Source organism: Nothobranchius furzeri, chromosome 13 (assembly GCF_043380555.1).
Source record: "Nothobranchius furzeri strain GRZ-AD chromosome 13, NfurGRZ-RIMD1, whole genome shotgun sequence".
Lineage (NCBI taxonomy): Eukaryota > Metazoa > Chordata > Actinopteri > Cyprinodontiformes > Nothobranchiidae > Nothobranchius > Nothobranchius furzeri.
In genome coordinates, this window is record NC_091753.1 from 35,645,621 (window position 1) to 35,672,859 (window position 27,239).

The 27,239-nt window shown below is 41.6% G+C and overlaps 1 protein-coding gene, 1 long non-coding RNA gene and 10 other non-coding genes across 19 annotated transcripts in view; 10 read left to right on the forward strand and 2 right to left on the reverse strand.

Annotated features, from left to right (window-relative positions):
• LOC107380433 (P2Y purinoceptor 3) overlaps window positions 1–27,114 on the forward strand; it is a 67,339-nt gene extending 40,225 nt beyond the window's left edge. Inside the window, exons 1-4 of one of the 6 annotated variants that reach the window (XM_070543513.1) lie at window positions 16,877–18,529; window positions 21,418–21,509; window positions 22,155–22,581; window positions 22,695–27,114. In XM_070543513.1, coding sequence (XP_070399614.1) covers window positions 22,190–22,581; window positions 22,695–23,367 — 1,065 coding nt within the window. In that variant the 5' untranslated portion in view covers window positions 16,877–18,529; window positions 21,418–21,509; window positions 22,155–22,189 and the 3' untranslated portion in view covers window positions 23,368–27,114. The other 5 variants (XM_054742739.2, XM_015951680.3, XM_054742737.2 and 2 more) reach the window with 5 other exon arrangements.
• Window positions 1,510–4,327, reverse strand: LOC129163832 (uncharacterized). Of its 3 annotated transcripts, XR_008563620.2 has the most exons (7): window positions 3,688–4,327; window positions 2,904–3,014; window positions 2,371–2,433; window positions 2,235–2,298; window positions 2,024–2,164; window positions 1,715–1,953; window positions 1,511–1,638 (listed from the first exon to the last, which is right to left on the reverse strand). It is a non-coding gene; the product is annotated as an uncharacterized lncRNA (long non-coding RNA). The 3 variants fall into 3 exon arrangements; XR_008563619.2 differs by having other exon boundaries at window positions 1,510–1,638; window positions 1,715–2,164; XR_008563621.2 differs by having other exon boundaries at window positions 1,563–1,638; window positions 1,721–2,164.
• Window positions 4,975–5,047, forward strand: trnaa-agc (transfer RNA alanine (anticodon AGC)). The gene has a single exon. It is a non-coding gene; the product is annotated as a tRNA-Ala (tRNA).
• On the forward strand, window positions 5,915–5,987 carry trnaa-agc (transfer RNA alanine (anticodon AGC)). Its single transcript has one exon. It is a non-coding gene; the product is annotated as a tRNA-Ala (tRNA).
• Window positions 7,743–7,815, forward strand: trnaa-agc (transfer RNA alanine (anticodon AGC)). Its single transcript has one exon. It is a non-coding gene; the product is annotated as a tRNA-Ala (tRNA).
• Window positions 8,643–8,715, forward strand: trnaa-agc (transfer RNA alanine (anticodon AGC)). Its single transcript has one exon. It is a non-coding gene; the product is annotated as a tRNA-Ala (tRNA).
• Window positions 9,545–9,617, forward strand: trnaa-agc (transfer RNA alanine (anticodon AGC)). The gene has a single exon. It is a non-coding gene; the product is annotated as a tRNA-Ala (tRNA).
• Window positions 10,445–10,517, forward strand: trnaa-agc (transfer RNA alanine (anticodon AGC)). The gene has a single exon. It is a non-coding gene; the product is annotated as a tRNA-Ala (tRNA).
• Window positions 11,380–11,452, forward strand: trnaa-agc (transfer RNA alanine (anticodon AGC)). The gene has a single exon. It is a non-coding gene; the product is annotated as a tRNA-Ala (tRNA).
• Window positions 15,065–15,137, forward strand: trnaa-agc (transfer RNA alanine (anticodon AGC)). Its single transcript has one exon. It is a non-coding gene; the product is annotated as a tRNA-Ala (tRNA).
• On the reverse strand, window positions 16,511–16,583 carry trnaa-agc (transfer RNA alanine (anticodon AGC)). The gene has a single exon. It is a non-coding gene; the product is annotated as a tRNA-Ala (tRNA).
• trnaa-agc (transfer RNA alanine (anticodon AGC)) lies at window positions 16,875–16,947 on the forward strand. Its single transcript has one exon. It is a non-coding gene; the product is annotated as a tRNA-Ala (tRNA).
• Window positions 27,115–27,239: the final 125 nt, after the last annotated feature.

A 27,239-nucleotide genomic window follows, 5' to 3' on the forward strand; every position in this document is an offset into this window, starting at 1 on the left:
GCTCAGTCATCGTTTCTTCAGATTCATGATCAGAGTTTCCAACCTACCGATCAATCCAACGAACTATCAGCTCATAGTAAGTTATCTTACTTACTTCTGGAAAGCCCGGCATTTCTGTGTCACTTCGTTGACGCTCGAACGCTCGGGGGTTTCCTAGAGCAGCCGGCGTTTCACCGACGCTCTCACTTCCGCGTCTGTGAAACCACGCTCCCTATTGAATTATCGTATGATCACATTCTCTGTGATCAGCAATGCGCTGTGCCAGACCGTAGGTACTGACACGCGATCGTTCATGTCGGTTCAATTCCTTTAATGTTTTCTGTCTTTTATTTGCGCCTGATGCATTTCGCTGCATGCTGTGGAGCGGGGCGGTGCGCGCATCAACTTGTCCTCCAACGCACTGATCACTGATACGGCCGCCAAACAGCGAGCGCTCCGCTGTTTTTGCGGTCGGTAGATATTTTAGAACTGCAGTTCAAAGGTAACTCATGAGGTGAATATATATGAACCCAGGCAGCAGTTTTTCTTTAGGATTGAGAGGAGATGCAGGAAGATAATAAACAGACAGGACAGAAAAATAGACAAATAAAAACAAGTTAGTTTTTGTACCTGCTGTTGCAACAAACAGACACCACTGAAGGTCATCAGAAGTGAGGAACAGAAAATGAAATAATTATTTTAATGTTTAGAGCAGCAGGAACTCCGAGAGGCTGCAGGCACATCAGTGAGTTTGCGGCTGCTGCGCAGGGGGAGGGGGGAGAGGGCTGAAGCAGAAACTACCGTTGTTAAAAGAAATGTGTTTAACTTTGAAAATGTGGGCACAATTTTAATTGTCAAAAACTCCAGCAAACCATTAGTTCATTTTGCTCAAATAGAAATAGAGGCCTGCCTCTAATACTGGCCCTCCTTCCAATAAAGGCCTGGAGCTTGATGAGCTTGAGTCAAATACAGGCCCGGGCCTGTATTAGAGGATTTACGGTATCCTAAAAACTGTTGCTGTAGCATCTCTTTCCACTGTTGTAGCAACACATACAGAACCTGAACCCTCAGCAGGCTATTGACATCCTTACCATGGTGCTGGACAGACACTGGTGTTCTCTTTGATGTACTTGCCCTCTCTGGTCCACCTGCCACAACACCTCCAACACCCAATCAACCTTCATGGTGTGTATGCTCCCACTGCAGAGATATGCCAACTGATTTGGAAAAGAAATGCTGCCAACAGCCTCCCCAGACATGTATTTCAACTGTACCACACATGGAGGAGTTTATTCTGCAAAATTCCCTGACCCCAATGGTAACTACACTGGTTTTATTCCAAGACGATTGTAAATAAATGTATATATTTGATATTTTACATAAGTTTGTTTTTATATATTTTTGTTTGATGCTCTAATAAAGTGTTCTAAAGCACAACTCTGTGTTGCATTTGTAAAAATACCATAAATTTTAAAACTCCTGCACAACAACAACAAAAAAATTATGTCTACCTCCAACATTTTACATAAATTTTTAAATTATTAGTCCTTATTTCCCCAAAATATATCTTTATTTAAAAAAACACACGAAACAAAAATAAAGAAGGTTTTGGGTTTTCTCTTGCCTCCCCCAACACCTATGTCTGTGGCAAAGTTTTACCTGTAAATAAAAAATAAACTCAATTAGCAATGGACTATTGTATGGAAGATGTAAGGCAGATAATGTTTTATTTTACCATCACCGCAAGTCCGTAGGTGTTGTAGAAGTTCCTCTGTTGATGGTGCAGGAACTCCGGACAGCAAACCATAACGCCTTGGACCCTCAGGCCTTAGCTTGTAGCGTCGAGGAAGACCTTTCTTGCTTGTCAAACGTCGGTCAGTTGCTTCTGGGATATTACAGTCATGAACTGTATCCTCTATGTTAATTTCTTGCAGAGTCTCAAGTTGTAATGTTTATTGTAATGCTGCTCCAGTCCTGTGAACAAAAGCTTTTTATTAACTATGCGCTATTGCAGTTTTATAGAATGTTAAACGAAAGGAATTACCTTATGTGTATATAAGGTGTGTAGTCCTCATCACCGCGGTCATCAGTACCGCTGTCCATCTCGATGGTTTCGTCCTCCTCTGAAGACGAATCAACTTCTGGTTCTCTGTTTGGTGACCATGTGTCATCTGATGACTCTATCCTGAATATACACAATATAAAGTTTTTAGTATGGAAAATTAGACACATTTTATTAACATCTGAATACTTACAGAGTTTTGAATATTGTTGAACTCTTCCTCGTCAATGTTTGCTTCAATTCCCACACAAGATAACCTAAAAAAGTAATTATTGTTTACTTTTCCTGACAAATGTGACAGCCAAATACAGATACAACCTTGTACTTACATTTGTGAAGATCCTTCTTTTTTAGTTTCACCTTGTTCCATCACCTCCTCCAAATTATCATCCCTATGAAAATAAAATACAAGCACAACAATATGATTAGAATCAATACATATTTTGTCATTTTGAAGGTAATAGACCTCGTCTATTGGCCGTCATCATCACCCTCTCCTTATTTTTCTCGCTCTAATTATTACGCATTTCACTGTATCCACAGAATTCCTTCTTTACAAATAATTTCCTGTCTCTCTCTTTACATTTTAAAAACACAAATTGTGTTATTTTTTTCTCATAAACTTTGAAATAAAAATATAATTTTTTTAAATATGTTTAATTTTGTTGTTGTGAAGTGCCTCAAGAGTTTTATCTTGAGAGGCGCTATATAAAATGTAGTTTTACTATTTATTTCTATACATTTTTTATAGTCATTCATTATCCCATTTCTAGATTTTTTTCAAAATAATCCACCACTAACTTAAAACAAACAGAGGCAAAATTATAATATTCCTGGTAGAGGTTTTTACGCAGCTATTTACCTTTCAGATGATTCTCCATGAATGCTAGACAGAGCTGGCACTGGTGTTGGAGAAATACACAGTTGGCGCTTCAATGGTGTAAATGTTGATGCTTCATATTTGGACTGATGACTGTAAAAAACAAAGCCCAAAAATTAGTGATCACAAGCTAAGCAAGTCTCCCCAGCCTTCACAGTTTTTTGCACGAGCTGATTATCATTCCTTTTATTTTAATATGGAGTTTTCACGTAGGTAAGACCACAAACCCAGACGGTAATCTGTACACGTGGCCCACCCAGGTTAGCACAATATGTCTTTCAGTGCTAATGGAAACGTAAGGTTTCGGATAGGTTCCTGATCAATCACACCTAATTCTAACTGCTGAATCATCTCCTCAGACTTCTACAAGTGCTACATGAGCTGCTGATTACTCGTTTTAATCAAACACGCAGCTCAGGCAAGTGTAAACACCTAATTCAGCTTTCAAGATGCTAACTGAACCCCGCTAACGGGGAAGTTATAAACAAGAGCTTAAAACAATATACTGATGTGGCCTATAGTTAAACGCCACACTAATCATTAGCTCCCATATAAACAAAAAACTAAAATCCCCTTTCGTTACTCAAACTTCTTCCAAATATAGCATAACTAGTTCACTAGCATCGATTCATGTCGACTTAGCATTCAAGCTAATACTACATTAGCCAATAGGACACCAAGCATACAAAGCTTGTTTGCTCTATTAATTCTTTCAGTGAAAGAAAGATTATAAGTAAATTTATCCGAAAAACAATAAATAACTTACCTGTCTAAAAGATACTTTGCCAACTCTTCATCCGTTTTCAGGCCGTGTAGATCACGAAAATCTCTCCATCCTGTGTAAAATAATCTCCAATGTAAATTCTACTCGACTGTCTCAAACGTCTTACAGCCACTTTTGAAGAAGGGCTTTTAAACTTTTTAAATGTTTTCTGAGATGTGGAAGGCAGTCGAGGAATCGGTAATTTGGGGTTTTGTTGCTCCATGTTTCTGCAGTAAGCCGAGTGAGGCGCGTAACACTGTTGTGCACGCTGAGACCTGCTCGTGCTCGATTATTGACAGCTGCCCCCTGGTGGAAACGCAGCGCTATTGGTCAACGCGTTAGGCTTGCAGAAATATTGGCTGAGCTCTACAGGGCAGGGGAGGGACTTAGGAGAAAATTGAAATATTAAAGATTATTTACCTTTTTTAATAAAATTGGGTCAGATGGTCAAAATCAAACATTTTTAAAGTTATTCTACATTTAAATGTTGCAGACTGTGCCTTTAACTCTGTTACTTTCAAGATTATGTTAATCTTGCCCATCTCAGAAGGCTCTCTGATTTGACATGTGGTACATTTGTCAATAAAATTACACAAAGTACATGAAGCACAGCCATAATTTACAAGTGGAGTTGTTACGACGACTTAAGTAATATTGTTGGTAGGGTTTGTAGTCTTTTAATGACTACTTTATTTGGTTCATTAAAGTAATTCTCTAGCGTTGGATCAATCAGGGTTTCCCACAGAAAATGAGTCAAGCCTGGCGGATTCGGCCGTCGGGTGGGGTGGGGGGGGTCGCACGCTCCGTCCCGCAGCGCTCCTCCGTGAAAGCTGGGGTGGGGAGTTGCACACGTTCCGCTGCTGTTTCTCACAGGTATCAGCTGATGGATGGCTCTAGTTTTGTTACGCCGTTCGTGTCAGCGGACACGGTAGGGTTGGGGAGGGTGGCGGGGCATGACGCGTAGCCTGGCGGGCCGCCAGGCTTATAAAGCACTGGATCAATACATACAGCTATAACTTTCCCAAAGCTGGTATTTTTTTTAAATCATAATGTATTTGTATTTTGTCATAAGACATTCTTCTTGTGTTACGTAATCTAACCTCATTTTATGAATCGGCACTGGAGGTCGGCAGCCTGTCTTTCTAAGTCACTTTGTTTAGAGACGGATAAATGGATTGCAGTGAGAAAACCACACAGGCAGTAACTGGAGATGTTACCCAAGTAAACATAACTACAGAACGTCTTGGCTTGTCGTGCATTCTCAAGCTTTTCTTAGATGTTGGCAGAGAAGGGGAATTAGCTCAAATGGTAGAGCGCTCGCTTAGCATGCGAGAGGTAGCGGGATCGATGCCCGCATTCTCCAGGGTGACTTTTGGCTTTGGAAATTTGAAGGGTACCCTTACAGATAATATTAGAGATTTGTGAGTTTCTCAACTCTGTTACTTTCAAGATTATGATAATCCTGCCCATCTCAGAAGGCTCTCTGATTTGACATGTGATACATTTGTCAATAAAATTGCACAAAGTACATGAAGCACAGCCATAATTTACAGGTGGAGTTGTTACGACGACTTAAGTAATATTGTTGGTAGGGTTTGTAGTCTTTTAATGACTACTTTATTTGGTTCATTAAAGTAATTCTCTAGTGTTTGATCAATCAGGGTTTCCCACAGAAAATGAGTCAAGCCTGGCGGATTCGGACGTCGAGTGGGGTGGAGGGGTCGAGGGGTTGCACGCTCCATCCCGCAGCGCTCCTCCGTGAGAGCGGTGGTGGGGGGTTGCACACGTTCCGCTGCTGTTTCTCACAGGTATCAGCTGATGGAGGGCTCTAGTTTCGTTACGCCGTTCGTGTCAGCGGACACGGTAGGGTCGGGGAGGGGGGCGGGGCGGGGCATGACGCGTAGCCTGGCGGGCCGCCAGGCTTATAAAGCACTGGATCAATACATACAACTATAACTTTCCCAAAGCTGGTATTTTTTTCAAATCATACTGAAATTGTATTTTGTTATAAGACATTCTTCTTGTGTTACGTTATCTAACCTCATTTTATGAATCGGCACTGGAGGTCGGCAGCCTGTCTTTCTAAGTCACTTTGTGTAGAGACGGATAAATGGATTGCAGTGAGAAAACCACACAGGCAGTAACTGGAGATGTTACCAATGTAAGCATAACTACAGAACGTCTTGGCTTCTCGTGCATTCTCAACCTTTTCTTAGACATTGGCAGAGAAGGGGAATTAGCTCAAATGGTAGAGCGCTCGCTTAGCATGCGAGAGGTAGCGGGATCGATGCCCGCATTCTCCAGGGTGACTTTTGGCTTTGGAAATTTGAAGGGTACCCTTACAGATAATATTAGAGATTTGTGAGTTTCTCAACTCTGTTACTTTCAAGATTATGATAATCCTGCCCATCTCAGAAGGCTCTCTGATTTGACATGTGATACATTTGTCAATAAAATTGCACAAAGTACATGAAGCACAGCCATAATTTACAGGTGGAGTTGTTACGACGACTTAAGTAATATTGTTGGTAGGGTTTGTAGTCTTTTAATGACTACTTTATTTGGTTCATTAAAGTAATTCTCTAGCGTTGGATCAATCAGGGTTTCCCACAGAAAATGAGTCAAGCCTGGCGGATTTGGCCGTCGGGTGGGGTGGGGGGGTCGCACGCTCCGTCCCGCAGCGCTCCGCCGTGAAAGCTGGGGTGGGGAGTTGCACACGTTCCACTGCTATTTCTCACAGGTATCAGCTGATGGAGGGCTCTAGTTTTGTTACGCCGTTCGTGTCAGCGGACACGGTAGGGTTGGGGAGGGTGGCGGGGCATGACGCGTAGCCTGGCAGGCCGCCAGGCTTATAAAGCACTGGATCAATACATACAGCTATAACTTTCCCAAAGCTGGTATTTTGTTTAAATCATACTGTATTTGTATTTTGTCATAAGACATTCTTCTTGTGTTACGTTATCTAACCTCATTTTATTAAGCGGCACTGGAGGTCGGCAGCCTGTCTTTCTAAGTCACTTTGTTTAGAGACGGTTAAATGGATTGCAGTGAGAATACCACATAGGCAGTAACTGGAGATGTTACCCAAGTAAACATAACTACAGAACGTCTTGGCTTCTCGTGCATTCTCAAGCTTTTCTTAGACATTGGCAGAGAAGGGGAATTAGCTCAATTGGTAAAGTGCTCGCTCAGCATGCGAGAGGAAGCGGGATCGACACCCGCTTTCTCCTGGTTGACTTTTGGCTTTGGAAATCTGTAGGGTACCTTTACAGATAATATTAGAGATTTGGGAGTTCTTAACTCTGTTACTTTCAAGATTATGTTAATCTTGCCCATCTCAGAAGGCTCTCTGATTTGACATGTGGTACATTTGTCAATAAAATTACACAAAGTACATGAAGCACAGCCATAATTTACAAGTGGAGTTGTTACAACGACTTAAGTAATATTGTTGGTAGGGTTTGTAGTCTTTTAATGACTACTTTATTTGGTTCATTAAAGTAATTCTCTAGCGTTGGATCAATCAGGGTTTCCCACAGAAAATGAGTCAAGCCTGGCGGATTCGGCCGTCGGGTGGGGTGGGGGGGTCGCATGCTCCGTCCCGCAGCGCTCCTCCGTGAAAGCTGGAGTGGGGAGTTGCACACGTTCCGCTGCTGTTTCTCACAGGTATCAGCTGATGGAGGGCTCTAGTTTCGTTACGCCGTTCGTGTCAGCGGACACGGTAGGGTCGGGGAGGGGGGCGGGGCATGACGCGTAGCCTGGCGGGCCGCCAGGCTTATAAAGCACTGGATCAATACATACAACTATAACTTTCCCAAAGCTGGTATATTTTGTTATAAGACATTCTTCTTGTGTTACGTTATCTAACCTCATCTTATGAATCGGCACTGGAGGTCGGCAGCCTGTCTTTCTAAGTCACTTTGTGTAGAGATGGATAAATGGATTGCAGTGAGAAAACCACACAGGCAGTAACTGGAGATGTTACCCAAGTAAACATAAGTACAGAACGTCTTGGCTTCTCGTGCATTCTCAAGCTTTTCTTAGACATTGGCAGAGAAGGGGAATTAGCTCAAATGGTAGAGCGCTCGCTTAGCATGCGAGAGGTAGCGGGATCGATGCCCGCATTCTCCAGGGTGACTTTTGGCTTTGGAAATTTGAAGGGTACCCTTACAGATAATATTAGAGATTTGTGAGTTTCTCAACTGTTACTTTCAAGATTATGTTAATCCTGCCCATCTCAGAAGGCTCTCTGATTTGACATGTGGTACATTTGTCAATAAAATTGCACAAAGTACATGAAGCACAGCCATAATTTACAGGTGGAATTGTTACGACGACTTAAGTAATATTGTTGGTAGCGTTTGTAGTCTTTTAATGACTACTTTATTTGGTTCATTAAAGTAATTCTCTAGTGTTTGATCAATCAGGGTTTCCCACAGAAAATGAGTCAAGCCTGGCGGATTCGGACGTCGAGTGGGGTGGAGGGGTTGCACGCTCCGTCCTGCGGCGCTCCTCCGTGAGAGCGGGGGTGGGGGGTTGCACACGTTCCGCTGCTGTTTCTCACAGGTATCAGCTGATGGAGGGCTCTAGTTTCGTTACGCCGTTCGTGTCAGCGGACACGGTAGGGTCGGGGAGGGGGGCGGGGCATGACGCGTAGCCTGTCGGGCCGCCAGGCTTATAAAGCACTGGATCAATACATACAACTATAACTTTCCCAAAGCTGGTATATTTTGTTATAAGACATTCTTCTTGTGTTACGTTATCTAACCTCATCTTATGAATCGGCACTGGAGGTCGGCAGCCTGTCTTTCTAAGTCACTTTGTGTAGAGATGGATAAATGGATTGCAGTGAGAAAACCACACAGGCAGTAACTGGAGATGTTACCCAGGTAAACATAACTACAGAACGTCTTGGCTTCTCGTGCATTCTCAAGCTTTTCTTAGACAATGGTAGAGAAGGGGAATTAGCTCAAATGGTAGAGCGCTCGCTTAGCATGCGAGAGGTAGCGGGATCGATGCCCGCATTCTCCAGGGTGACTTTTGGCTTTGGAAATTTGAAGGGTACCCTTACAGATAATATTAGAGATTTGTGAGTTTCTCAACTCTGTTACTTTCAAGATTATGTTAATCCTGCCCATCTCAGAAGGCTCTCTGATTTGACATGTGGTACATTTGTCAATAAAATTGCACAAAGTACATGAAGCACAGCCATAATTTACAGGTGGAATTGTTACGACGACTTAAGTAATATTGTTGGTAGCGTTTGTAGTCTTTTAATGACTACTTTATTTGGTTCATTAAAGTAATTCTCTAGTGTTTGATCAATCAGGGTTTCCCACAGAAAATGAGTCAAGCCTGGCGGATTCGGACGTCGAGTGGGGTGGAGGGGTTGCACGCTCCGTCCTGCGGCGCTCCTCCGTGAGAGCGGGGGTGGGGGGTTGCACACGTTCCGCTGCTGTTTCTCACAGGTATCAGCTGATGGAGGGCTCTAGTTTCGTTACGCCGTTCGTGTCAGCGGACACGGTAGGGTCGGGGAGGGGGGCGGGGCATGACGCGTAGCCTGGCGGGCCGCCAGGCTTATAAAGCACTGGATCAATACATACAACTATAACTTTCCCAAAGCTGGTATATTTTGTTATAAGACATTCTTCTTGTGTTACGTTATCTAACCTCATCTTATGAATCGGCACTGGAGGTCGGCAGCCTGTCTTTCTAAGTCACTTTGTGTAGAGATGGATAAATGGATTGCAGTGAGAAAACCACACAGGCAGTAACTGGAGATGTTACCCAGGTAAACATAACTACAGAACGTCTTGGCTTCTCGTGCATTCTCAAGCTTTTCTTAGACATTGGCAGAGAAGGGGAATTAGCTCAAATGGTAGAGCGCTCGCTTAGCATGCGAGAGGTAGCGGGATCGATGCCCGCATTCTCCAGGGTGACTTTTGGCTTTGGAAATTTGAAGGGTACCCTTACAGATAATATTAGAGATTTGTGAGTTTCTCAACTGTTACTTTCAAGATTATGTTAATCCTGCCCATCTCAGAAGGCTCTCTGATTTGACATGTGGTACATTTGTCAATAAAATTGCACAAAGTACATGAAGCACATCCATAATTTACAGGTGGAATTGTTACGACGACTTAAGTAATATTGTTGGTAGCGTTTGTAGTCTTTTAATGACTACTTTATTTGGTTCATTAAAGTAATTCTCTAGTGTTTGATCAATCAGGGTTTCCCACAGAAAATGAGTCAAGCCTGGCGGATTCGGACGTCGAGTGGGGTGGAGGGGTTGCACGCTCCGTCCTGCGGCGCTCCTCCGTGAGAGCGGGGGTGGGGGGTTGCACACGTTCCGCTGCTGTTTCTCACAGGTATCAGCTGATGGAGGGCTCTAGTTTCGTTACGCCGTTCGTGTCAGCGGACACGGTAGGGTCGGGGAGGGGGGCGGGGCATGACGCGTAGCCTGTCGGGCCGCCAGGCTTATAAAGCACTGGATCAATACATACAACTATAACTTTCCCAAAGCTGGTATATTTTGTTATAAGACATTCTTCTTGTGTTACGTTATCTAACCTCATCTTATGAATCGGCACTGGAGGTCGGCAGCCTGTCTTTCTAAGTCACTTTGTGTAGAGATGGATAAATGGATTGCAGTGAGAAAACCACACAGGCAGTAACTGGAGATGTTACCCAGGTAAACATAACTACAGAACGTCTTGGCTTCTCGTGCATTCTCAAGCTTTTCTTAGACAATGGTAGAGAAGGGGAATTAGCTCAAATGGTAGAGCGCTCGCTTAGCATGCGAGAGGTAGCGGGATCGATGCCCGCATTCTCCAGGGTGACTTTTGGCTTTGGAAATTTGAAGGGTACCCTTACAGATAATATTAGAGATTTGTGAGTTTCTCAACTCTGTTACTTTCAAGATTATGTTAATCCTGCCCATCTCAGAAGGCTCTCTGATTTGACATGTGGTACATTTGTCAATAAAATTGCACAAAGTACATGAAGCACAGCCATAATTTACAGGTGGAATTGTTACGACGACTTAAGTAATATTGTTGGTAGCGTTTGTAGTCTTTTAATGACTACTTTATTTGGTTCATTAAAGTAATTCTCTAGTGTTGGATCAATCAGGGTTTTCCACAGAAAATGAGTCAAGCCTGGCGGATTCGGACGTCGAGTGGGGTGGAGGGGTGGGGGGGTTGCACGCTCCGTCCCGCAGCGCTCCTCCGTGAGAGCGGGGGTGGGGGGTTGCACATGTTCCGCTGCTGTTTCTCACAGGTATCAGCTGATGGAGGGCTCTAGTTTCGTTACGGCGTTCGTGTCAGCGGACACGGTAGGGTCGGGGAGGGGGGCGGGGCATGACGCGTAGCCTGGCGGGCCGCCAGGCTTATAAAGCACTGGATCAATACATACAACTATAACTTTCCCAAAGCTGGTATTTTTTTCAAATCATACTGAATTTGTATTTTGTTATAAGACATTCTTCTTGTGTTACGTTATCTAACCTCATTTTATGAATCGGCACTGGAGGTCGGCAGCCTGTCTTTCTAAGTCACTTTGTGTAGAGACGGATAAATGGATTGCAGTGAGAATACCACACAGGCAGTAACTGGAGATGTTACCCAAGTAAACATAACTACAGAACGTCTTGGCTTCTCGTGCATTCTCAAGCTTTTCTTAGACATTGACAGAGAAGGGGAATTAGCTCAAATGGTAGAGCGCTCGCTTAGCATGCGAGAGGTAGCGGGATCGATGCCCGCATTCTCCAGGGTGACTTTTGGCTTTGGAAATTTGTAGGGTACCCTTACAGATAATATTAGAGATTTGTGAGTTTCTCAACTCTGTTACTTTCAAGATTATGCTAATCCTGCCCATCTCAGAAGGCTCTCTGATTTTGACATGTGATACATTTGTCAATAAAATTGCACAAAGTACATGAAGCACAGCCATAATTTACAGGTGGAGTTTTTACGACAACTTAAGTAATATTGTTGGTAGGCTTTGTAGTCTTTTAATGACTACTTTATTTGGTTCATTAAAGTAATTCTCTAGTGTTGGATCAATCAGGGTTTCCCACAGAAAATGAGTCAAGCCTGGCGGATTCGGACGTCGAGTGGGGTGGAGGGGTGTGGGGGTTGCACGCTCCGTCCCGCAGCGCTCCTCCGTGAGAGCGGTGGTGGGGGGTTGCATACGTTCCGCTGCTGTTTCTCACAGGTATCAGCTGATGGAGGGCTCTAGTTTCATTACGCCGTTCGTGTCAGCGGACACGGTAGGGTACCCTTACAGATAATATTAGAGATTTGGGAGTTCTTAACTCTGTTACTTTCAAGATTATGTTAATCCTGCCCATCTTAGGAGGCTCTCTGATTTGACATGTGGTACATTTGTCAATAAAATTACACAAAGTACATGAAGCACAGGCACAGTTGTAATTTATCGGTGGAGTTGTTACGACGACTTAAGTAATATTGTTAGGAATTGAAGGTGATGTCTTCGCGCTAAGCTTTGGTTAGGAGATTTATAAACACATTTGATGCCATTCTTGTTGGCCTACATACCCTTAGCGGAAGTTCCCGTCTAGATCAGGAGGTAAAGAGGTCCAGCTTGACCGTGTGGAGCCGAAGCCTGTCGGAACAGCCGCGGCAGCCAACCACCTGTGTTGAGATACTCCCGGGTCACAACAGTTTTGTTGGCATCTAGTGAGACCCAAACCTGGGTCGTGATGGTTCAGCTTTTATTCTGAAAGGAACCGTTGCAGCAGTTGGAACAGCAACAGATTTTATCCAGCTTGTCGTTGGTTCTTTTGGCTGAAGAGGAAAGTTACGGATTGGCCACTCCGACACTTCTCTAGAATTCTTTGAACGGGCGTTAAAGATGACGTGGGCATAGTTTTATACTTTGGATGTTTTGGTTTAAGGTCGAATGGAAAGATGACAGATGCTCCTTTTCTGTGGCCGTCTCCAAGTTTAGGTCCTCCACCACCTCTCTTACACAAGGTTCTGTGCTGGGGCCTCTACTCTTCCTCCTCTATCTGCTTCCTCTTCAGCACATCCTGAGCTCCTTCAAAGGAATCTCTTACCATCTTTATTCAGATGACATCCAACTGTACATCTCCTTTAAGCCCCATGAGATGTCCCTGAGGTCCAGTGATCAAAGCCTACTGGTTATGCAACGCACCAGGCTAAAGACCAAAGGTGACAGATCATTTGCTGCTGTGGCCCCCAGACTCTGGAACTCTCTCCCCCTGAGCCTGAGATCAGTGGACTCAGTGGTCTCCTTTAAAAAGCAGCTGAAGACTCACTTGTTCAAGCTGGCTTTTGTATGACCTTCTTCACCACTCTCTCTTTATTCTGCTCTCCCCACCTATTCAACCTTCCTCAGGATCCAATGATTTCCCTCTTCCCTATTCACTCTCTCTCTTTCTTAACATTTTTTTATCACAATTGTCTATTTTTGCTCATTTTAAATATATTTTTAAACATTTTCTAAATGCTTTTTTTATATTTTTACATTTTTTGTTTTTGTGAAGTGCCTCGTGATTTTTATCTTGAGAGGCGCTATAGAAATGATATTTTCTTCTTCTTCTACCAAGCACCGCCAAAACCATGCCTCCGTCAGATCTGGCAGATGCTGTTTGGATCAGTAAAACAATGTGTCATGTCTTCTAACGCTACGTGAGATCAGTCCTTGTGGAAACATTTAAAGTCATATTACTTATTATATTCTATAGGATTATAATAAGGTAATTAATATTTTGATTTCACAGATTGGTCACATCTTATTTATTGACTAACACTTTGTTTGATTAGCTTTATTAAAATCATCTGTTGGATCAAGTTGTGTGTTTATCAAAAGTTTGAAGATAATATGAGGGTGCTAACGGGTTATAGTGAGAGAGAAGCATCTGAAGGAAAATTCTAATGCTTTCAGAGGTGTATTATTTTAGATTGTGAACATAAGACTTCCTGTGGATTAACTATTTTATTAGAGTACTTTTACTAAACCATCATGGGTGTAAAAAGACTACTTGTTAGTTATGCTGTATTCTCTCAGTGACCTAAATAGTTAAACTTTAAGTTAGACATTTTCACTTTCCAAGTGGTTTGACAGAAATGTTTATTGTGTCTACAGTTATGGTTTTATCCTTGATTACCATATGCTATTGGAATCACAAGAACTCTAGCTTTCTAATGATGTGTACTAGGGGTGTAAGAAAATATCGATATGGCAATATATCGTGACATTTTTTCCAGCAATATTATATCGATACTCAAAAGCTGTGTATCGAAAATATCAATGTGGCAATATAGTGTGATTTTTTTTCCTGTGATATTACATTGATATTCAAAAGAGTTGTATCTAATTTTTGGAAGAGTTTACATCATTACATTTACAACTTTTGTGTATTTTCTTTTCTTTTGGTGCAATTGAAATGCCAACTGCTAGTTGGCAGTGGTGTCCAATGGGTTTCTTTTCCACCATTGGTTCAGATTGGTTATGGTTCATATACCTGAAGTTAAACATGTTACGTATCAGTTTGTACTGTTTATTGAATATTCCTACAATAAATTCAGTAAAAAAAATAATAAAACGCGAATAACGTCTGACTGAATGTACCGCAATATATTGTGATACATCGTATCATCTTCCCTGTATCGTGATGTGTATCGTATCACCAGAATTTCACCAATACACATCCCTAATGTGTGTTATGCATATATGTACATAGAAAGAGTGTTGCAAAAAGGACGCCGATTTGACTTGAACATCTGTGAAATTAATTCATAGACATAAAATATCCCTCGTAAAAAATGATTGGCAAACAGCTCAGACCATCGCTGATGGTCGCCAAATTTGTCCAAACTCCCAATCCTAATGTTAACATATCATTTTTTTTACTCACAAAGAGCAAAAGAAGGCTGTGGAAAAGTCATGTTGCTGTTATCCAAACAGAGGTGAGATGTTTGCACGTCTTAGAGACCATGGCAGATTTATTGAAAAAAGTAGTGAGTGAAAGATTTAAGATTGATCAGAAAAGTTTTTGGTCAAGAAATTATCACTGTAGGTGGTTCATTATAACATTTTCTAACACTGGATAAAAAGTGTAACACCATAACTTTCCCAAAGCTGATTTTTTTAATTCTGGCCTTAAATTTTGTTATAAGACATTCTTCTTGTCTTATCTACCTGCCTGTTTGTGAATCAGCACTTAAGATCAGTAGCTTGTCTTCCTAAGTCAATTTGTTTTGTGACAGATAAGCAGAGTGCAGTGCGACAAAACTGAAAACACACACACACACACACACACACACACACACACACACACAGCATGTCCTTGTCTTTCATGTGATATGGAGCTTTTCTTGTCAATCCTTCACAGGGGGAATTAGCTCAGATGGTAGAGCGCTCGCTTAGCATGCGAGAGGTAGCGGGATCGATGCCCGCATTCTCCAGAAGTCTTTTGACTCAAACTCACAGCATACATTTAAAGAAGAAAAAACGTTTTTATATAGCATCTCTGAAAATAAAAATTACAATGGGCTTCACAAGAATAAAACTACTAAAAACTTAGGTAATTGATAAGAAAATGCTAATACAGGATCCAGAAAAAGGCAGAATTACTAGCAGCATGGCAAGAAGCTAGTGTGGAAGAATCAGCATGAGGTCATACCAAAGCCAGTCTGAACAGGGGAATTTTCAGCTGCTTTTTTAAGGAAACCACCGAGTCTACTGATCTCAGGCTCAGGAGGAGACAGGTCCAGCTGGGGCCACAGCAGCTAATTATCTGTCAGCCTTGATCTTTAGCCTGGTGTGCTACACAACCCCAAAAGAAAAGGAAAGGTGGTAGTTTTTTCATTTTATTTTACATAGGGTAGAATCATCCAAACAGATTTTAGCAGGTCATATGTTACCTTCCCTTGCTTTATGAATCTGAATGAGAGATCAGTAGCCTGTCTTCCTGGGTCATATTGTAACAGATAACAGAGTGCACTGTGACAAAACTCCCTAGGCTCTGACTGAAAACAGTCAGGCCCCACCCCCACCTTCCCTTTGCTCTGCACCCTGGCGTCCATCAAGTCTCTGCTCCACGTGTGATCTAGAGCTTTTCTGAGAAGCTGTCAGAGCAAAGAATTTACCTCAAATGCTATGCTAGTTGAGCGCTCTACCTTCTGAGTTAATTCCCCTTCACTGACAGTTCAAAAGAAAAGCTCCAGCTCCTAAACAAAGTGAGATCTGACTTTTTAGTTTCAGTTTGGTCAGTCACAACCTATCACACCAAATCTTAGCCAATTCTTAACAGCAGTTCATTTTTTGTGCTTACATTTTTTATTCTTTTATCTCTATTAACCATTTTAATGCATATCTCAAAGTTAACCTCTGCAGATGGGCTTGTGTTTACTTATTTAAATGTGAATAATAAAAGCAGTGCTAAAACAATGGGTTGGCAGAACAAATGCTGATGTTTGGATCCAGAAGTTTAAAGCAGCGTTTGCATAACCAAATGTAACCGATGGGCCATTCCCATCTGTACCGGGTCGGCCCGGGCTGGGTAGCCCCAGTCAGCCCCAGCCTGGCCCGGTTGATGCCACACATCCTTAAGCCCATGTGGGGCTGATTCTGCCCACCAATCAGTGGCTTGCTCTAACGGAAGGTGTGAATTTGCTGTCAGCCCTGGTTGGCCTGAAGCAGACCCCCTCGAGAAGAGGGCTGAGAATGAGCCTTGGTTGGCCCAGAAAAATACCAGGCCAGATGGGAATGGCCCAAGAGACATCAAGTCACTAATCGTGTTCAGTCTTTGTCTGCAAGTTTGAGTCAAAAGACTTCCTGGAGAATGCGGGCATCGATCCCGCTACCTCTCGCATGCTAAGCGAGCGCTCTACCATTTGAGCTAATTCCCCTTGTGATAGATAGTGAAAGATTCACAATAAAAGCTACACATCGTCAGTGGTGCAGACTCGCTGGAGGCGAGTGTAGAGAGGAGAGCGGGGGTGGGGCCTGACTGTTTCAAGTTAGCGCCTGGGAAGTTTTGTCATGCGGCAGTCTGGTATCCGTTACAACACAATGTGGCTGCTGCAGACTACTGATCTCCAGACACTCCCCTCCCCCTTACACACACACACACACCCAAACAGCCCCCAGCATGTTTCTGCTTCTCATGTGATATGGAGCTTTTCAGTGTTGTTACGGCAGGGGAATTAGCTCAAATGGTAGAGCGCTCGCTTAGCATGCGAGAGGTAGCGGGATCGATGCCCGCATTCTCCAGGAAGTCTTTTGACTCCAACTTTAACCATGCATTTACAGAAAAACGGTAGTTTATGTTTATGCATTTAGCGGACGCTTTTGTCCAAAGCAACATACAAGTGATAATGATTATTTGGGATACGATAGAATCAGCTATAATAAATATTAGCCAGACATTCTTCGGTATCAGCTGTTAAAACCTGAATCGCTGCATCTCCAATCTAAATCAGTCTCTAACAGCAGCCACAATCCAACTGAAGACACTAATTTCTGTCTACAGAGTAAATTCATACTCCAACCCCAAACCAGAATGCTATCGCAAAACACGAGGCAGACTCAGCAGACTCCGCCCCGAAGTGGTTTTAAAGAACAGAACACATTAAAACTTCTATCTTTTCTATTAGATTTGTATTTAATCCCATGAGAAGACTGAATGTCAACATATTTGAGCCTAAGTTAAAAGATTAAGCTTGGTATCTTCACACTAATTAGGTAAATAAACCAGACAGTAGAGCTCTTCACTTCAGCATTACATTTTATTTGATTTGACCTCTTAAAATATAAAACCTTTAAATGGCTTCAAAATCACATGCTGCAAGAAACAGGTATAATGCAAAGCATGTACAGGCAATCTGAAAACATCAGAGAAAATTTTTAATTAGTCATAAAGCCTCCCTTTCTGTTCATCCATTCACACCCATGATGAAACGCGGGGGTAGAAAATTCCTGTTAAACACAGGGAGGATATTCTTTATTCATCTTTGTTGTGCTCGAGTGGAGAAACTTTGTGGTTTCAAATAAGCTTAATAAAAACAAAACTTCATTATTATATTTGTTGATGTTTTCTAGCAGTTTAAATGCAGTAAAACCATCTTATTGTTGTAATTAGCTAGATAATGACCCAGTGTGAATAGTAAATAGTTAAAAAGGGTAAAATATAGGTGATTAATGAAAAAATTATATAAGGTTAGGCTTCAGCTTAGACTTTTAAAAGAATAATGTAAGTAGGGTTTTTGTGCTGAGTTCCCACAGCTCTCAAGTGACCTGCACAACATCATTCACATATGGATGCAACAAATGTCACGTGTAACGTAGCTGTTAGCCTGCTCCTTGGATATAGGCAGTGAGTTTGAAAATAGAAGGGGAAGCACATAAATCAGATCAACATCCTGCTGATATCCATGACGTGTTAGCTTACGGTTTTGGTGTAAATACAGAAACAGACTCAGTCAGAAATAACACAACTGTCACGTGTGCAATGTGAGCTCGTTGTGTGTTGGGTTTCCTTCAGTAAACGTTTCAGTTTGAACACAGAGGTTACGGCCCAGCCTCAGGAGGAGCATAACTTCATTAATAGTACGATAATTTTAGTCAGAAGATGTGTCTTAAACAAACCGATTCACATCTGAATCGTGATTCTTATTCAGAATTGATTCATAAAGATTTTGAAGCGATCCTGTCAGAAAGCTGTGTTTCTGAGTGCCCCTGAACACATCATCGCTGGAGCCGGTGTGAGCTGCTCTTCTCTGTTCTGTGCACTCCTACGCTGCAGTCTGCTGAAACACGACAGACTCACCTTTATTATTATCCTGTGTGTGTTCGAGTGAGTAAGTTCCACCGTGTTTTAGACATTTTAAATGGTCTTTTCCTGTTTAGTTTGTGTGTCGTTTCATCCTGACTGCAGCATGCATAGTTTACACTTGTTGGGACTAATTAGTACCCGTTAGTCTTCCTGTTCAATGATAAATGTTACTGGTTTATGTGAATAAGTGCTACTGGATGTTATGAAACCTGTGTAGCAATTTAAGATGTTTCACATACGCTGACACATTGTATTCTCACTTCTTTTTCCTGCTTCTTCAGACCACACACACACACATTTACACACACATTCTCTACACCCTAGTTGACACTCTTACTACTAAGAGAATGTATCGCGCATTGATTCTGTATCGAATCGTCATCCCAAGAATTGAAATCGAATTGAATCGTGAGTTGTACATTTCACGTCCCTGCTAGTCAACCTTCTACATATGCAGCAAAATCTATTTAACATGCCGAACATTTCAACAGAGCGGAGAGGAGGTTCTAGTTTCTGTTAGCTCTCATATCAAATTAGCTTACAAACTAATTAGATCCCAGATAATAAGAGTTGCTTCATATGATGGATCGCTGAACAAAAGTGTCTGGGAGTTATTTCTAAATGTAAATATTACATTTAGTGTCAACTGCTGTATTCAAACCTTATAGGTGCCAACAGGCACATTGCAGGTTTGCTTAAATACAGTGGGTACGAAAAGTATTCAGACCCCCGCTAATTTTCCACTCTTTGTTATATTGCAGCCATTTGCTAAAATTAATCAAATCCATTTTTTCTTCATTAATGTACAAACAACACCCATTAATGTACACACCGTACATTATCGTACTATCAATAGAAACCCGATGCAGAAAACACATCATTTCAGAAATTTCTGCAGATTTATTAAAAAAAGACAAACTGAAATATCACATGGTCCTGAGTAATCAGACCCTTTGCTGTGACATATATTTGCCTCATTTCCATTTCTCTGATATCTTTCCGTACCCACTGTAAATAATGGTTTGTGTGTTGTTTCTCTGTTTGCCAATAGGAGGCACTGTTGTGCAGGAAACGAGTTCAGTTTTTCGACCTCTCTTTGCATGTAGTGTGATTTAGTGATTTCATTGGAATTCGGTTTAAATGACTCACAGCTGCAAAAGCCTAAGGATTTCATACACCAATAACATTTGATATTTCCTTGAATCAACCCACCTAAAATGTATTTTTCTTGGTGCTTTGTTGTTACAGTGGACTTTTAGATTTTTTTTTATTTTTTGTGATCCACTTTCAAATGTCTCCCCTTCTCCTCCCTAGAGGGGTTATGAAATCATGTGTCACCGTGAGTCACAACAGACACCCACCAAAGGGATTGGCACTAATCAAACACACACACACGGTCAGATCAGTTTTACGAGACGCCTCACAAGTGTGTGCAGATCCATGCAAGCCGGGCAGATGAGTCATACGGTCAGAGCAGGAAGAAGCCCTCAGGTAAATCACTGAACTACAAGATTCCTCTGAAGAAAGTGATGTAACTGATTAGAGGGAAATCATTATTTAGGATTGTTCTGTAGTCGCCGTCTGCTCCAGACAGGTTAGGACGTGAGTGGGAGTCCAGACGGGCTGCAGAGATGTGAAATGGAGAGCTTTAGGAGATGATAACAGAGGACATGATTGTGTAATTAATATATAAACCTACGGTGTTTGCCTGACGTTCCACTGGTTTTATTTGTTTTCCAAGGAACCTCTTTGAGACCAGATAGTGAGCAAAGAGAGAATGCCTTCCTGTATTGGTGGCTACTTCCAACGCTTTAGTAAAACTTTGTGACTTCATCTCTTTCCCTTTATGGTATATTTTATAAACTGTATTGGTGGGATTATGCTCTAAAACAATACAGTCATAAAGTAATTTTGTGATAAAAGTCCAACAAAAAATTATTTTTCTGTAGCTTCAACAGAAATCCAACCGGTTGCCAAAACTGTCATTTCCAGAGCTTCACTAATATTTAACAATATATATAATATGTGCTTTACACACTGATTTAACTCATTCTTAATTTATTTCATAGCAATACTTACAACACCATTAGAGTTTACAGTGTTTTATACTGATCCCACATTCTCCAGGGCAACTTCAGCCACAGAAAGGTGATAGAAAATCTAATGCAGATGTTTTCTGCCCTCTGCTGGTGTGTGTGTGATACTTCTTGATAAATTGCTTCCCCATTTCAATTTCTGCTGTCAACCGTGAATTTTTACTTTTTGGAAGGCGCTACTGCTTTTATCACTTCACTGGGATCCAGAGTTTTGACATCTAATAAGACATCTAAAACTACTCAAAGGCATGTAAAATCAAATCAAGCTAAATTAGGATGATTAAGAGTTTTTGTGGACTTGAGTATAAAAATAAAATGAGCTCCTCATGGCATGAGCAATCTGTGACATTGAGAAACAAGCTAGTGCCTAGTGTTACTGAAGACTGTATATTCAAAGACATCCCAAAATTATAAACACACCTGGATCAAATGTGGTCTGCACCCTAGTATGGGAGCTATATTCACACCTACCTGTGCAACCCTCATTATGAGGAAAAACAAACCACAGTTTTATTTAAACAGACAGTATGCTGGTGAAGGTTCTCAGTCATCCAGGTCATGGTAATCCAAAAGGCTTCAAATGAAGGCAAGTGGACGTCTTTGGAATGAGATTTAAAGCTGCATTGTAGCTACTGGAAAGGTGCAAAAGCTTAGGGATTTATTACAGCAATAACATTTGAACTGACCCACTTTAGGCTACACTTAGGTTTCACTTGTCCAGCACCTATAATGCAGATTTGAATCTCATTCCTAAGCAGTTTCAGTCTAGGTCACACCTTCCTGCACCTAATCAACACAACGATTTTCTCTCAGGCTAACGACTCATCGGGGGCAGAGAGGAGGGGTATTCAAAGTGGTTTCTGCTCGTTAACCCTTTGATGCATAATGGTCTCTACAAAGGACAGGTACTCAACATTGTTTCTTTTTTTTTTTTTTTTTGCTGTTAAGCACAGCTGTTGATGACTTAATTGCATTTGAGGCCCTCCATTGGGACTTCAGTAAGTCACGCCAACATATTTCATGTTAAGAATGCACGCTGTCCACTGAGGTGGAAATGTAATAAATAATTTGTAAATTATTAAATGTCACAAAAAACATTTGTTGAAATTTGTCTAATTCACACCTAAAGATGAATGAAAAAATGTGTTAAAAATATCATGGCTGAAGATTTCATAATTCATGCATCAAAGGGTTAAACAACAGACAGCTACAACTTACAAGCTCGGCTCTCCCATATTCCAGTCAGAATTGGCAAAGTTCCTCGGATAAGAAGCAAAACTTTTTCAAGAAACCAAAGAAGTCCAGTTGCCTTCATTTGAACCCTTTTGGATTTAAACAGACTAACTCTGCAGGTGTGAGGATGGGCTAAACAGATTAAGCTTGTGGTCCCTAACCCTAAGGGCCACCAGTTCATCACCTGTTATGCACATGAACACAGACAATTTGAATTTTTAAAGTTTATTTTAAGTCTAATTTATAAATGTATGCAGCAATGTTTTTGCATCGTAAGACTTATTAGAACACTTATTTTATGTATGTCTCTCTTGCAGAATGTGAAAAGCCACATTGGCTCCACTCCTTCTATATGGATACTTTCATCTCCAAAGCTCCCTCTTTGGATGGGCTGTTTGCCACTGAAGACTCTGCAGAGCCCTATACAGCCGACAGCCCTGTCGCCATCATCGCTAATGTCAGCAGGTCAAACTGCACCTACAAGGAAAACTTTAAGCAGATCCTACTCCCTTCTGTGTACTCCATCGTCTTCGTGCTCGGTATTCCTCTCAACTCTACTGTCATACTAAAAATATGGAGGAAAAGGCCCAATCTGTCTCGGAACAACATTTATATGCTCAACTTGGCCATTGCTGACTTTCTCTATGTGGCGTCCCTTCCTTTACTCATCTACAACTATGCCAGCTCCGACTACTGGCCCTTTGGGGAACTAACCTGTAAACTGGTCAGGTTTCAGTTCTACAGGTGAGCTCTTTGGCTCTTTTCTCTGCATAAGAAGGTTTAACATGCTGTGATTGAAAGTGGGGATCGTTGGTGAACACTGTGATGTTTAACTGAACTTTTGTTCTCCTTTGCAGTAACTTGCACGGCAGCATCTTTTTCCTCACCTGCATCAGTGTGCAGCGTTACGTGGGCATTTGCCATCCTTTGGAGACGTGGCCTAAGCAAGGAGGTAGGAGGATGGCGTGGTGCATCTGTGGAGGGGTGTGGCTGGTGGTTGCCATCCTTTGTGCTCCGACTTTTCACTTTGCCGCAACAGGAATCCAACGCAACCGCACAGTGTGCTATGACTTAAGCACGCCGGATCGCTCTGTGGATTACTACCCCTACGGCATGGCTTTGACTTTCCTCGGCTTCTTGCTGCCTTTTTTGGGCGTGATGGTGTGCTACTGCCGGATGGCCCACATCCTCTGCCGCCCCGTGTCCTACCAAGGGGTCACCATGGCAGCAAAGGAGAAACGGGACAGGGCCGTGAGGATGATCATAGTCGTAGCCACAGTGTTTAGCATAAGCTTCCTGCCGTTTCACCTGACTAAAACCATCTACCTGGTGTTGCGTAGTGTGCCCGGGGTACGCTGTGAGACCAGGAACTTGTTTTCAATCATCTTTAAAAGCACAAGGCCATTTGCCAGCATGAACAGCATTCTGGACCCAATCTTGTTTTACTTCACTCAACCACATTACCGACAGAGCACGAAGAGGTTAATAACCAGAGTCACCACCCATCAAAGTAAAGGAACTGGTGTTTGAGCAGAGAGGATTTGTTACTCTGCAAAAGTGTCCAAGGCTGGTTTTTACATCAGCAATGGAATAAAGGATCATGTCTGGGTTAAAGGGATATTCCACCCGAAATTGAAATTCTGCCTGTTGACAGTGTTAGGTAAGTGGGAAAAACAATTTTTAACCAGCCCAGTCATTCTCCTGGCCCTCCTGTTCTCCTTTAGCTTTAGCTTAGCATAAAACACAGGAAGCGAATGGATCCAACTAGCATTGTGAGTAAAAAGGTCCTTAAAATCACTCCGTAGTGATCCCGATTCTGCATGGTGACCTAAATAATCAGACTGACTGTAAGTGATAATAATTAATTACATAAAGGAACCACGGGTGCCATTTTAGACTTGGGACTACTTTATGACAAAGCACAGCTGTAAGCCTCCGCAGAAAGGTGCAAGGCAGGCCCAAAGAGACCTTGGTTAGACACTGTTTTTGGTTTTTCTGTGTTTTCTTCTATCCGCGATGTCTCACCAAACGATTCAACACGCTGTTCAGTTTACAGGTCAGCTAACTGACAAAAATGGGATTCTTATATTCTGTTATTTGCACTGTGACTAAAAGCACTGTGAAACACACTGTCAGCAGGTCAGATTATAATAGTTCTGATTTGTAAGAGCTGAACTTTTCCCATTAAGTGAAGACGTACTGTTGAGGATAAACATCCACTAAAGTCCTAAAAGGCACATGTGTTAATAATGTAAAAAACACTTATAGAATAAGAAAGATGGACTTAAGAACGTGCATTTAATTTGTTTTCATGTTCAAAATAACTTGTTTCATATTTACACCACTAGAGGGTGTGAGTAATCTACTGCACTTAAACAGGCAGCGCTTTGTTATACAATGATTTTTATTCTCCCCTGGCCAAAAACTCAACTTTAACTTTTGAGCCAAAATGGACTTGCCACAGAAGAGAAAGAGCCTTTTGTAGACACAAGCTCAGAGCCCTAAGTGCATCTCAACTATTGTTATCTTGTGAATGTGACAAATCCCCCCTTTCCCAGTACAAGGGTTTCTAAATACATGTTCATAAGTTGAGTCTTTTTATCTGTATCCCACACTGAAGTTTTTTGCCTTCTATAAATTAACTCTTCTCCTGTTGAGCCTTTTTAAAACACTGTTGCTAATGATGAAAGGAGCTAACTTTAGCTACCTTTTTTCTCATTTTGCTGTGAAAGCTCAAACAAGTACCTTTTTTATTAGATGTGTTTGATAGTTGATGTTTTGGTTTACAAACTGTGAATCTGTGTATCGCCATGAGAAGCATTAAAGAACAACTGGATAATAAATGTGTTGCAGAGGATCTGAATTAGTTCAGAAAAAAGCTTGAAAATGATGTAAATGTGAACTTAGTAACTGGCAACTTAGTAACCAGGGTGGTTATACATTCTGACACGAATCCAATTATCTTTTAATATTTATAAGATTCTGTAGATGAAGTCATCCTAAATTCACTAGTCTTAGATTTAAATCTTTATATATACTCACTAGATAAAAATCGCAAAGCGCTTCACAAAAACAATAAAACATTAAATATGAGAAAGATTATGAAAATCATTTAAAAAATGTGTTTAAAATGAGAAGAAATAAAAATTATGATTAAAATTTTAAGGAACGGGAGAGAGAAAATGAATAGGAAAGAGGGAAATCAATGGATCCCGGGAGAGGCGGAATAGGAGCAGAATAAGGAGAGGGTGGTGACGAAGGTCACACCAAAGCCAGCCTGAACACGTGAGTTTTCCGCTGCTTTGTGAAGGAGACCACTGAGTCCACTGATCTCAGGCTCAGAGGGAGAGAGTTAAAGTTTAATTAAATGCCTTTCTAAGTAAAAACAAATATGAAGTCCTTCACTGGATTTCTTTTGGATTTGGTGAAAGTGTATTTTAAGCTGCAAGTACTCTTGCTTCAGCTACTGCCATGTTGCTCCATTTTGTGTGTGTGTGTGTGTGTGTGTGTGTGTGTGTGTGTGTGTGTGTGTGTGTGTGTGTGTGTGTGTGTGTGTGTGTGTGTGTTAACATGTTTGGGGCATTCTGTGTTATTTTGAAGACGAATTATTTTGGACAATAGCTTTCACTTAGTGTCTGAAACAGTATTTTATTTCTAGCATATAGATATAAATACTTTTTGTTTCTTTCCGATGAATTTTTTGTGTATTTTCTGAATGTATTTTGGTGTTAATGTCATAATGTAAACAAAATAAACAAATAATGCTTATTATAAATGTGCAACCAAATAAAAGGTTTCTTAACTGCTTTCACTTTTCATGCACATTTTTCGTCCCAACTTCAAACAGTAAATATCGTAATTATTCTGCTTGTTAACATACTAGGCAAATATTTTTGAGCATTTTTAGCTTTCAGTGTAAATACCTGAACTAAATGTTCATCAGAGGTTGGGGCAAATAAACAAATGCTTTAGCACTTGGATTTTTTATTTAACCCTCTGGAGGCAGGCGTTGCAGATTTGCAACAGTTAAAACCTACCAGCTGGTTACTCCACATAAACATTTCATCATCGTCGTCTTCCTCCACTTATCCGGTTCCGGGTCGCGGGGGCAGCATCCCAACTAGGGAGCTCCAGACCGTCCTCTCCCCAGCCACCTCCACCAGCTCCTCCAGCAGGACCCCAAGGCGTTCCCGGACCAGATTGGAGATGTAACCTCTCCAACGTGTCCTGGGTCGATCCGGGGGCCTCCTGCCGGCAGGACATGCCCGAAACACCTCCGCAGGGAGGCGTCCAGGAGGCATCCTGACCAGACGCCCAAACCACCTCAACTGACTCCTTTCGATCTGGAGGAGCAGCGGTTCTACTCCGAGTCCCTCCCGAATGTCCGAGCTCCTCGCCCTATCTCTAAGGCTGAGCCCGGCCACCCTACGGAGGAAACTCATGACTTAGTTATTTGTCCTTTTATCAAAACTTATTTTGAGCCTGAGAGGGTTAAAAATATTTCTATAAATTTATCAGTATAAGAAGTTTTTAAACATATTCATGTGAGGGAATGTTCTTATTTAAATAAAGTTAATGAAAGCTGAACTAAACTATTTTAACTTCAAAAATCTACTGGACATCAAACATCACAGTATGAAAGAACTATAAATTAATATCTTTATTCTCGTTGAAACATGCATTCAAAGATGTAAACAAAAACAAAATGAAGGGTGTAAAGATGAGAGGGATGAGCTGACATCTTACTGCACAAAGATCAAGTCGATATGACTTTAAAAAAGGTAAAAATGAAGTTATTCAGTCTTTAAATTTTTAAAAAAGCAAGGATTTGGGCTTAAATGTATTGGGATAAAACCATCTATATTTAATATCAAACTGAGCAAAGAAAACTAATTAAGAAAGTAAAACTAAATCCACCATAAACACATTTATTTGATTGATGTACTTGCACACATGAACTGCGGCGAAGGGGTCAGCCTATAGGAGGCGCTGTAGGATTTCTCCACCTTCTTCCTGGGAGACAGAATTCCCCTCTGGAACAAAAGGACCTGTTAAGCAGCAGCAGCCACATGGGAAGCGCCACAGAGAGGTTATTGTGCGTGAGTGAAAACTTTTATGTTTGCCCTCCCCCTCCTGCTGATGCTGACACACTAATTCTGCATCAGAACACACCTCGTCAGAGCTGTTGCTGACTCTAAAGTGTCTTTCTTGTGTAAAACTTCTGTCAGAGCTGCTGTCCTTCACAAAGGAAGGAGCTTTAATTACATCCAGTTAGTTCCAAAAAAAAAAAAAAAGCCTTTTCCTCTCAATCCCCAAGGGGGGTTATGACAGCCCCCATACCCCTAGTCCCGCCCACCCCTCTGCCCTATCTCAGGCATTAACGTGCAAAAAAAAAAAAAAAA